This window comes from Carlito syrichta, unplaced genomic scaffold (genome assembly GCF_000164805.1).
Source record: "Carlito syrichta isolate Samal-C Ts95f unplaced genomic scaffold, Tarsius_syrichta-2.0.1 Scaffold109710, whole genome shotgun sequence".
NCBI lineage: Eukaryota > Metazoa > Chordata > Mammalia > Primates > Tarsiidae > Carlito > Carlito syrichta.
In genome coordinates, this window is record NW_007053806.1 from 4,173 (window position 1) to 15,056 (window position 10,884).

Here is a 10,884-nt window from a genome sequence, read left to right on the forward strand (position 1 = left end):
AATGTGGGTGCAGGGCCTGCCGGGGCTCTGGGGGGCGGGGTAGGACACCCAGAGGGGCAGCCTCCAGCTGGCTCTGCCAGAGGGGGAGGACCTGCAGGAGCAGGCGGGACAGGAGGGTCTGGCGGCCTTTCTTCCAGCGGGGCCCAGCTGGAGCAGGAGAGGGGACCAGCGGTACTCCAGGGCACACCGAGGGAGCAACTGGCGAGGGGTGAGTCGGGCCCATCCGCGTCCCTTTGGCTTCTGCTCCAGGTCCGAGACAGCGACCCCAGTGACCCCAAAAGAGAAACCATCGTCCAGCTTATTGACGACTTCAGGATCTCAGGTGTGAATGGAGTCCGTATCCTTTGCAGGATGAGAACACAGGTGGCAACAAAGGGGACAGCCGACGCCTCCCTAGCCACTAGAACCTCTGTTTGCTGGTCTGCACAATGGGGTTTTCTCCCTCCCAGGGACACTAGTCTATGAAATAGCCCCACTCCTTTGAGTAATTGTGTTTGCACGTGGGGGGCAACCAGGTTGAGTCATCTGTGGATGACCGCAGAATGCACCATCTCAACCGGCATACCTCTGGGTGACAGGGACGCTATAAATAATGACACCAGGATGGGTGACCACCAGGGCCGCCCGAGCCTCGCCGCTCGCCCCCGCAGAGGGTGGGCGGGGCCTCGCCCCAGCTGTGTCCGCTGGCCGGCCTTCACTCCCAGCCCCAGACGTGTGCATGGTGCTGGAGGTCCTGGGCCACCAGCTCCTCAAGTGGATCATCAAGTCGAACTACCAGGGCCTGCCCGTGCCCTGCGTGAAGAGCATCGTGAGGCAAGTGAGTACTGCCCGCGGGGCCGCCCAGCCCTGCCAGGACGGGGACTGGTGGGGCTCAGGTGTGCTCTCCCCAGGTGCTGTATGGCCTGGATTACCTCCACACCAAGTGCAAGATCATCCACACGGACATCAAGCCCGAGAACATCCTGCTGTGTGTGGGGGACGCCTACGTCAGGCGCCTGGCCGCCGAGGCCACGGAGTGGCAACAGTCAGGGGCCCCACCGCCGTCCCGCTCCACAGGTACCAGGAGGCCGCGCAGGGCCGGGGGCACTGGGCCTCAACCCCTGCCTGAGTCTCCGTTCCTCTCTCCTCTGCCCTCACCCGCACCCCAGTCAGCACTGCCCCCCAGGAAGCCTTGGTAAGTTGGGGCGCCCCTCACTTCCTGTGCCTCCTCTCCCCACCCGGGCTCACCGGAGGCCATCTCCTCAGAGCGCGCCCCCGCAGCCACACTGGCTCCACCCGCCACCCTGCCGCGCACTCCCGCGGCGGCACTCCCAAAAGGCTGGGTGACCTAGGGGAGGGCGACACACAGGGTGGGCCCCAAACTGTCGCCACCGCCTCAGTGGAAGGATGCTGTGCCTTCCCCTGACAGTCCCTTCAGGTTGCTTTAGCTGGGGCTGGGAGGCGAGGAGCTGGTGCCAAGGGGTGGCAGTGCCATGTGCTGGTGGCCATGGGAGCCCTGGGTCTGGGGCCGCGTCCCTCGTGGGGCGTGCAGGGAAACCTGCCCTGCCAAGCTGACCGGGACAGGCGACAGGGGCCCTGGGGTGACCCTGGCTCTGATGACAGACCGGTAAGCTGTCCAAAAACAAGAGGAAGAGGATGAGGCGCAAACGGAAGCAGCAGAAGCGGCTGCTGGAAGAGCGGCTGCGGGACCTGCAGAGGCTGGAGGCCATGGAGGCCGCGGCCCAGGCAGAGGGTGAGGCCCGCGGGGGCACCAGGCTGGGGGGTGCCGGCCACAGGGGTGTCTGCTCACACGCTGCCCCCACGCCGTCTCCCCAGACTACGGCTCCAGACTAGAGGGGGGCAGTGGCTCTACCTCGTCTTCAGGCTGCCACCCCGGGGGGGCCAGGACAGGCCCCTCGCCAGCCTCCTCCTCCCCTGCCCCAGGGGGCGACCGCAGCCTCAGCCCCGGCTCGCAGACCTCAGGCTTCTCGGGCTCGCTTTTCTCTCCCGCCTCGAGCTCCATCCTCTCAAGCTCGTCCAACCAGCGCGAGACCGGGGGCCTCCTATCACCCAGCAGTAAGTCGGCTGGCGGGCGGCGGCGGGCAGGGCCGGGAGGCGTCAGACGGGCTCAATGTCCCCTTCTCTTCCTTCCCCAGCACCATTTGGTGCCTCGACCCTCCTGGTGAACCCCCTGGAGCCCCAAAACGCAGACAAGATCAAGATCAAGATTGCAGACCTGGGCAACGCCTGCTGGGTGGTAGGAGCGAGCCTCGGCGAGCAGAGCTGGGGGCCCTGGTCTGAGGGTGGCAGCCCCGGGCCCGCGGTGCACACGACCCGCGGGCTCTGCCAGGGGCTCGTTCAGCTACCCACGCCACCGAGCCAAGGTCTGCTTTGCCGGCAGGCTCGAACCAGCACCCCTCCTGCCCAGGTGGCAGACCCGAGGCCCCAGCCAGGGGCAGGACCGCCAGGACGAGGCGGGCCTCAGCTTCTGGCCGCCCACAGTCCCTCCCGGGGCGCATGGGTCAGAGGTGGGCGTGGGGTCAGTGGGGCGGGCCAGCCTCGGCTGGCTCCTGTCCCCAGGGCTGCCCTTGCCTCCAGCACAAGCACTTCACGGAGGACATTCAGACGCGGCAGTACCGCGCCGTGGAGGTACTGATCGGCGCCGAGTATGGCCCCCCGGCAGACATCTGGAGCACGGCGTGCATGGTATGCCCCGGGCCACCCCATGCAGGGCCCACCCACGCCAGGGCCCCCAGCAGCCTCACCTTCTCCCCTTCCAGGCCTTCGAGCTGGCCACCGGCGACTACCTGTTCGAGCCTCACTCTGGAGAAAACTACAGCCGCGACGAGGGTAGGGGCAGGCCCTGGGCAACCTGGGCCTCGCAGGCCCCTGCCCGCCTCCCAACCCCCTCTCGCCCACAGACCACATCGCTCACATCGTGGAGCTCCTGGGAGACATACCCCCGGCCTTCGCCCTCTCGGGCCGCTACTCCCGGGAGTTCTTCAACCGGAGAGGTAGGGCCCGACGGCTCAGGCCATCTGGCTGAGGGGCGGGTGGGACAGGGACCCTGGGGCCTGAAACAGAGGGAACAGGGCTCCCAGACACCTGAGGCCCTCCTGGCAGAGCCTGCATGCCCGACTAGCCTGGGGGTGGAGCCTAAGCGCCAAGCAGTCCTACGGACAGAGCCCCCCACCCCCACCCCAGGCGAGCTGCGGCATATCCACAACCTCAAGCACTGGGGCCTGTACGAAGTGCTCATGGAAAAGTACGAGTGGCCCCTGGAACAGGCCACACAGTTCAGCGCCTTCCTTGTTGCCCATGATGGAGTACATCCCCGAGAAGCGGGCCAGCGCCGCCGACTGCCTCCGGCACCCCTGGCTCAACCCCTAGGCCCCAGGACAGCTCGGCAGCTGGGGCCGGCCGGGCTCTGCCTCCCAGCTCAGTGCCTTGAGGGAATGTGGGTCAAGTCCCGCCACCCTGCTGGAGCTGGCTCCCCCGCCTGCCAGGTGCCAGCCCCCGCGGCAGGGCCAGGCCCATGTTTCTGAATGTGACCCGCCCCGCCCTACCCTGCCCCTTCTGGAGGCCCTGAGCGGGCACGTGTGTGTTTTTTTCTTAATAAAGTGTGAACTGAAACCCCAGCGTTCTGGGGCGAGGGAAGCACAAGGCCGGGGTCCAGGGCAGAAGCTGGTTTATTCTGGGGTCTGCTACTGAGCCGGCTGGGGTGCTGGAGTGAGAAGGGGATCGGGGGAGCAGGCCAAATGGCCCCAGGGACAGCCTAGGCCTCCACGGCCCGGCCATTGATGATACGGATGTGGCGGATGATGTCCTGGATGGCTTCGGATGTGGTGCCCTGGCCCCCGATGTCTGGGGTGTGCATCTGTAGGAGATGGGCGTGCTTGGGCACTCGCCAGGCCCCGCCAGTCCCCGCCCCACAGGCGGCCCACTGGGACTGCCGGCAGGAGGGCGGTGGTACCAGCTGAGCCCAGAAGCCCTCCCCTACCTGGTACCAAGCCCCCCAGGGGTCTCTGTCTCCAGTCTTCCAGGCCTTTCCCGCCCCCATGACACCAACTAGAGGAAGGAGGCCGTGGGGGTGGGGAGCAAGAGGAGCCTCACATTTTCGTTGTCCATGGACGCCAAGACGGCCTTGCGGATGGAGGTGGCGTAGGAATGCAGCCTGTGAGGGGAAGCCAGTCTGGGTCCTCAGACCTGGAGGGCTGGCCAGGGGCTCACGCGGGTGGCGGGAAGTCACTTACTTGAGGTGGTCGAGCATCATGCAACTCGCCAGCAGCGTGGCCGTGGGGTTGGCAATGTTCTTGTTGGCGATACTCTTGCCCGTGTTCCTTGTGGCCTGGAAACGACAGGATGGAGGAGTAGGTGGGAGTGTGGGAATGCAGGGCAGATGACTCTGCCTGTGTAACATAGCCAGCAGAGGCCGGCTCACAGACAGAGCCCCTGAGAGGGTGCCAGGGCTGGAGGAGAGGGATGGGGAGAGATTGCTCAAAGGCATGGGCTTTTGCGTTGGGGTGACAGAATGCTCTGGAACGAGATGGCAACAGCCGCACACCTCTACGTACACTAAAAGCCACTGAACACTTTGAACGGACACACCGTAGGCGTGTGAGAGGGGCACTCACCGTCTCAAACACTGCATACACGTGGCCGTAGTTGGCACCCGCCACGAGGCCTGGGCCCCCGACCAGCCCTGCGCAAACGTTGTTGACGATGTTGCCGTAGAGATTGGGCATCACCATGACATCGAACTGCTGGGGCCGGGACACCAGCTGCGGGGCAGGGAGGTGGCTGACGGGCAGACTCGGGAGCATGGGTACAAGAAGCCCAGGGCACCCAGAGCAGGGACAGCAGCGGGCTGGCTAATACCTGCATGGTGGTGTTGTCCACAATCATGTTCTCGAAGGTGATCTGGGGGTAACGGGCTGCCACCTCCCTGCAGCACTGGAGGAAGAGCCCGTCACCCAGTTTCCTGGCAGGAGGAAACAGGACACCAGCTTGGCCCAACCCAACAGCCAGCCAGAGGGACAGGACGTGTGAAGGGCCACAGAAGGCTGGCGTCTGATTTTTAAACCTGCCCCTCATCTGCTAAACAGGCATAATCCCACCCGGCCCCCACTAAGCAGGACCGAGGCAAGGCCTCAGGGACAACAGGCACATGCCTGGGCATGGCCCCTGGGTGGGTAGCGGGCTCTTGGACCCCCAGTGCCTGAGAGCAGGCCTCAGCAGGCCCCTGCAGCTGCTTTGAGGCTGTCGCTGAAGGGCAGGAGGATGGGGACGCACATGATGTTGGCCTTGTGCACAGCTGTCACTTTCTTGCGCCCGGTCTCCTGGGCCAGCTTGAAGGCATACTCGGCGATGCGCAGGGACTTGGCCTTGGTGATGATCTTCAGGCTCTCCACCACTCCTGCCACACTCTGAAGGGGGGGGAGGAGAGACCTGGGTCCTGTTGCCGAGCCAAGCTGACCAGGCGGGCTGGCGCCACGGGGGTATGGCGGGAAGCGGCCCCCCCCCCGCCCTGCGAGCAGGCCCGCTCCTGGCTCCTTCCGGGTCCGCTCAACGCTGGCCTAGCCGGGCTCACCCCAGGCCTCGCCCACCTCGTGCTCCAGGCTGCTGTACTCGCCCTCTGTGTTCTCCCGGACGATGAGGATGTCTATGTCCTTGTGCCGGGTCACCACGCCTGGCAGGCTCTTGCAGTGGATGACGTTGGCGTACAGGTCCAGGCTGGTGCTGGGGCGGGCAGAGAGAGAAGCAGGCTCGGCCTGGCTGGCAGCTGACCAGGGCCAGGTTTGCTGCTGGCAAACCCCAGCCCGGCCCTGCCGAGCCACCGCCCGTGCCCGCAGCTCTCACCGAAGGATGTTGTTTCGGGATTTGTGGGATGGCGGCAGGTTATGGTTTGTTTCGATGTTGCCTACAGAACACAGACAAGACAGGCAGGCTGGAGAGGGCCCCCAGACTCAGCTGCCTGCCCGCTCCCATTCCTGACCCAGGGAGCATGTGCCAAAGGCTGCCAGGATCAGAGGCGATGACTCTGGGCAGCAAAAACACTTCATGGAACACAACATCTGGTGCCACCCACGAAGGCTGAGGGAGGGTATGCTGACACTGGTGGTTCCAAGAAAGGCACTCAGAGGACAGTCACCGGGTGAGCAAATGAGCACACACATGAGCGGATAAGGCTGGCTCGCGAGAAAGGGGCCACTCCTGACGACTACAGGTTGCCCGGCCAGGCTGGTGCCAGCAAGGTGACCTTGGCAGGGGCCACGGCCAGGCCCCACATCAAGGTGCCACACAACCCCCAGCTCAAGGACAGGTAGGTGCGGCCTGGGAAAGGTCACGCAGCAGTTGGGCCTGGTCTGTGACCGGGGGCACGCAGAGGAAAGGAAACAGGGGCCAGTGAGGCCAGGGGCCAGGAGCTGCTGGGAGAAGGTGGTCAGAGGGTGCCAAGCAGAGAGGCCTTTCTCTGCCTGCCAGGGCCGCCTGCACGCAGAGGGTCCGGGGCACCCTGTGGTCAGCACGCAGGCCCATCCATTCGACTGCCAGGCCTGGGGCTCTAGCTGGGTTCACCTTGCTCACACGCCCCCTCATCCAGAGCAATGATGAGTCAATGACAACGGGTCAGAGTCTGCAGCGCGAGAGATGGAGACAGTTGAGGACCTGAGCCAAACCAAAGCACGCCCAGGAGGGGCTACCAGAACCCCCATGGTGCCAACCGGTGCCCGGGTGGCAGGCAGAGGTCCAAAACGACATCTCCGTGACATCTGGTTGATGAAGAAAGACTCTGAGGGTCAAAGTTGACCCCAGCAGAGAGGGTTGCCTCAGGAGGGAAAGAGGAGTGGGAGGAAGGGAGCCTGTCGCTGGCCAGGCTCACACACAGCTATTTCCACAGACATCTCAACATGGGGGTGCAAGGAATCCATGGAAACTTCCACCTGGTCTCCAAGCAGAAGGGTCCTCTCTGGCCAGAAAAGTCCTGTGGTCAGAGCCCTGGGGCCCCTCGAGGACCAGCCTGGAGGCCAAGGAACCACGAATAGCGCCCCAGCCTGGCCCCTGGCCCTGAGCTCACCCTTCAAGGCCACGCGGTTCCGGCGGATGGCCATGATGGCGTTGCGGATGTCCTCTTCATCAGCGTTGGAACTCACGTGCACCTCCTCAAAGTCCACCGGCACACATGCGTGCCTGGGGCAGAGCAGGATCAGAGAGGCTGGCCCAGGGCCTCCCACACCTCCTCCAGGAAGCCTGCCCAGGCTGCTGGGTCCAGAGGCCCCTTCCCTGTTGCTGCCTGCCCTGATCTGGCCCTGGCTGAGAGGGGACTGCGCCCATGTGTGCCAGCTAATGAGAACACGCTTGAGTTCCACAGTGTACACTGTTAGCGGGACTGGTGCCTCCTTCCCATGCCCAGGTCAGCCTGGAGAGATCACAGGCCCTAGGATGCAAGGCCTGGGCTCACAGGTCCTCATTGGCTGCCACTGGGCTCACTGTCCCTCTTGGCACGAAGTCCTCAGGGCTCCCGGCTGGGGGCAGGGGAGCCCAACCCTCCTAGGAGACAAGACTCTGTACCTGAACACAGACTTGACATGCAACATGAGCTCCGGCCCGATGCCGTCCCCTGGGATCATGGTCACCGTGTGCCGCCCACCGTACTTGGCCGACGGAGGCTGGAAGGAGCGGTGCAGATGGGCCTTGGGGTACCAACACAGGCTCCCTGGCTCAGCGCCCAGGGGCTCGAGCCAGCGCCCTCCTTCCCATCACGGACCCTGCAGACCAGCCGATCACCAGGTGCCAACCTGGGGCACCCTAGCCCACAGAGGGCTATACCTCCGGGGCTCCCTAGTCAGCAGCAGCCCCCACTCCCACCTGGAAGCCGGTCAGCCCCAAAGCAACTAAGAGCTCCCAAATCTCACGGGCAGAGAAGAAGAATACTCACGATTGTCTGTTGCTAGAGGAGAAACAGAAAGGAAGACACAATCAGCCCAGGTCCGAGAACAAGGCTGTGCCCAGCCAGCTGGGCCTCTCACCCAGGGACGCTGCCCAGCACAACCCACAGAACAGGGGGTGGGTGGCCTCTGGGGACCACGTCTCAGAGGCAATGACACGGAGGGCCTCAGGGAGCAAAGAGACACGGGCATGTGCACACACACACGTACACACTGACACACATACACATGCACACACAGCGCAAATGTGCACTTGCGCGCACACATATACACACATGCAAGTGCAGATACATGCATGCACTTATGCGCATACAGACATGCGCTCAGAGATGTGCGCACATGCAAGTGACGTGCAAACGCGCATACATACATGTGTAGACGTGCTCACTCACAGAGAAGTGTGCACGTGCGAGTGCATGCACAAATACTTGCACACCAACTCACGTGGTTACATACACACACGTGCAGGTGGACGGTCACGCACAGACGTACACACGCACAGGCAGGCTTACCGAGGAGATGCCTCTCCGGGGGCCCTCATGGGCACCTAGGACCTGGCAAAGAGAACCGAAGGGCCAGCGTTTATTGTCCAGCCCAGAAAGCCAAGCAGGCAAGGGAGGAGGGATTAGCCCACTGTGCACAGACAGGCCCCCACCGGAGCACCGCCATCCACACACAGAAGCACATGGTGCGCCCTCAACACGCGGCTCCCCCTGCTTTCCCAGGCCCAGCGCCGAAGCCCCACAGAAGGTGCCTGCCCCTCCTATCTCCTTCAGCTCTCTGGCCAGTTATCTTAAAATGCGGGTGTCCTTGCCCCTCGTTTCTGCTTCTGACTCTTTTTTGGCCCATTCATCCTGCTCAGTGACATGAGTAATATGGAAAAACTGGAGAACGCATCCCGGCACGATAGGGAAATCGCCATCACAGCCAAGTGCGGTCCATGACAACGGCACGGTCACGGCTTCATCCAGCATCTCTCCTTATCAGAAGGTCAGCACGCGGCCACCACAGAAAAGCAGGCGGAGAGAAGAAAAGACTGTGCCAGCCTGCCAGCCTCCCTCAGGCGGCACTGTCAGCCCTGGAGTACAGTGCTTCGGGGTGTAGGGAAACCAGCCATTTCTGAAGATTGGTAACACACTAAGCTCTAGGAAGGCGGTGGTGGCCTAGCTGGATGATGAATGTCCCCAACCTCTTGCAGGGAAGAGCCTGCCAGCTTCAGAGCAAAAACTGCCTGAGCCAGACGGACCAGGTGCTGAGAAGCGGTCCTCTGTCCCGAGGAAGAAGCCGGCATTCCAGGTCCCACTGAGGACCAGCACGGACCCTGGCTCCAAAACTGCACCTCCCTCACAATGGCAATATCACGACCAGGTGATCCTTTCTCACACCTGGTCCCAATGCCAGACGTTCCTTTGGGCTTTGGCCAAAGACCCCAGAGTGTTCTCCAGATAGAGACTTCCCTACCCTTCCTGTTTGGATGCAGGCACATTCCTTCAAGGATCACGAGGGTCTTGCCTAGCACCCAGGTCTCCCATGAAGCTGCCAACCCAAGGAGCCCGGGATGAGGTGGGATGTGACGTGTACATGCCCCCCGCTCTTCCATCACCCTTTGGCAGTTCCACCGCCAGAACGGGGTCCAGGGTGACATGCACCCTGGGCGGAAGGGCTCCACACTCCACATCTTAAGCCTGCTGAGGCTTCTCTCTCTGGCACATTTCGGTTGGATCAAGTGGCTGCATGCTTTCCCGGAGGTCCCAATCCACGAGGCATAAAATCTGTGGGTTCTCTCCAAAGGTCCTCATACACAGGACAACTGGTCTCAGGGCAAGGAACTGCCCAGCTACCAACTGTTTGCTGCCCCACCACCACCACTGCCACCCCAACCCACACACACGGGAAGTCAGGGAGGAGACAACTAACTCCACTAAGAGCCTACAAGAGCGGAATTGCTGGAGCCATCAGGGCCTCTGGAAAGCCTCCATATGCGGCTGTCCTTTCATCAGCAAGGTGGGAGGAGTTCCCGGTTTAAAGTAAATTGCATTAGGCATAAGCCGGCTCCCACAGAGGTCAGAAGGGGGAAGCATAACAAGCAGAGGTGTCCATGCAGAGTGTCAGCAAAGTCCCGGAGTTCTGGAAGGTCAGAGTTAGCAGGATCCTTTGAGAACCTGAACTGCCCTCCCCTCACTGGTCACAGGGGAAACTGAAACCCACAGAGAGGAGGGGACTGGCCTAAGGCCACGCAGCGGGTCAGTGGGGGAGCGAGGCCTGGAGGTTAATACCTCTTATTCCCCAGGGCTGGTGCTGGCTTCATGCTGCTTCAGATGGTTTTCCACCCACCAGGACCTAAATTAACCTCATCTTAACTGTGTGTAAGGAAAGAAGGATCAGACCTGAAGCGCTAAGACCACAGACAGGGAACTGAAGCAGAGCACCCCGCAGCCTCCGAAATCCCAGCCTCCTCCCATTCCAAACGCCTTGGGGGGAAGGCCTCTGGAGCTCTAAGAATGTGGGAGGGATCGGGGGTAACTGGCAAAGTCCGATTCTTTGCCACCGGGACAGGTGGCAAGGCGGTCCTCGAGAGGGAAACCCGTAGAGGGATGGCGTCCAGGAATCGGATCCACGAAGCCGGACCAGAAAAGCGGGCCGGGCCATGTGGCCGCCTCCAAAGGACTCCCACAAGGACACCAGGGAAGTGACATTCCGCCGCCGCAGCCCGCTCTCCCGGCCCGCCCGGAGCCCCCAGCCACCAGTTGCAGACCCCTGGGGGAGCCGGACCAGAGCCAACTTCAGCCAATACCCACACGGACAGCGGAGGTGGCCAATCAAGTCCGGCGCGCAGCCCTCTCCCCGCCCCTCGTGGTACCCGCAGCCAATCGGACTGCAGGGTGCTCCGAAAGCGGGTGCACCACTGCCCCCCAGCGAACGCTGCGGCTGGCCCGCGGCCCGCTCCCCCTCACCTCCC

The 10,884-nt window shown here is 63.0% G+C and overlaps 2 protein-coding genes across 3 annotated transcripts in view; one reads left to right on the forward strand and one right to left on the reverse strand.

Moving 5' to 3' along the window:
- SRPK3 (SRSF protein kinase 3) overlaps nucleotides 1-3,451 on the forward strand; it is a 4,816-nt gene extending 1,365 nt beyond the window's left edge. Inside the window, 12 exon segments of the mRNA XM_021717761.1 lie at nucleotides 250-337; nucleotides 711-817; nucleotides 891-1,056; nucleotides 1,149-1,174; nucleotides 1,603-1,732; nucleotides 1,816-2,055; nucleotides 2,136-2,236; nucleotides 2,578-2,685; nucleotides 2,760-2,829; nucleotides 2,901-2,993; nucleotides 3,184-3,287; nucleotides 3,289-3,451. Of these exon segments, the coding sequence (XP_021573436.1) occupies nucleotides 250-337; nucleotides 711-817; nucleotides 891-1,056; nucleotides 1,149-1,174; nucleotides 1,603-1,732; nucleotides 1,816-2,055; nucleotides 2,136-2,236; nucleotides 2,578-2,685; nucleotides 2,760-2,829; nucleotides 2,901-2,993; nucleotides 3,184-3,287; nucleotides 3,289-3,369 (1,314 nt within the window). The 3' untranslated portion in view covers nucleotides 3,370-3,451.
- A 204-nt stretch (nucleotides 3,452-3,655) lies between these two features.
- Nucleotides 3,656-10,884, reverse strand: part of IDH3G (isocitrate dehydrogenase 3 (NAD(+)) gamma) — a 7,467-nt gene continuing 238 nt past the window's right edge. The window contains exons 2-13 of one of the 2 annotated variants that reach the window (XM_008069069.2): nucleotides 8,438-8,484; nucleotides 7,916-7,927; nucleotides 7,549-7,646; nucleotides 7,055-7,167; nucleotides 5,839-5,899; nucleotides 5,586-5,718; nucleotides 5,272-5,405; nucleotides 4,858-4,960; nucleotides 4,614-4,760; nucleotides 4,233-4,327; nucleotides 4,093-4,153; nucleotides 3,656-3,856 (exon numbers count right to left, since the gene is read on the reverse strand). In XM_008069069.2, the coding sequence (XP_008067260.1) occupies nucleotides 3,755-3,856; nucleotides 4,093-4,153; nucleotides 4,233-4,327; nucleotides 4,614-4,760; nucleotides 4,858-4,960; nucleotides 5,272-5,405; nucleotides 5,586-5,718; nucleotides 5,839-5,899; nucleotides 7,055-7,167; nucleotides 7,549-7,646; nucleotides 7,916-7,927; nucleotides 8,438-8,484 (1,106 nt within the window). In that variant the 3' untranslated portion in view covers nucleotides 3,656-3,754. The remainder of the gene's footprint in view (nucleotides 3,857-4,092; nucleotides 4,154-4,232; nucleotides 4,328-4,613; nucleotides 4,761-4,857; nucleotides 4,961-5,271; nucleotides 5,406-5,585; nucleotides 5,719-5,838; nucleotides 5,900-7,054; nucleotides 7,168-7,548; nucleotides 7,647-7,915; nucleotides 7,928-8,437; nucleotides 8,485-10,884) is intronic. The other variant, XM_021717758.1, reaches the window with a different exon arrangement.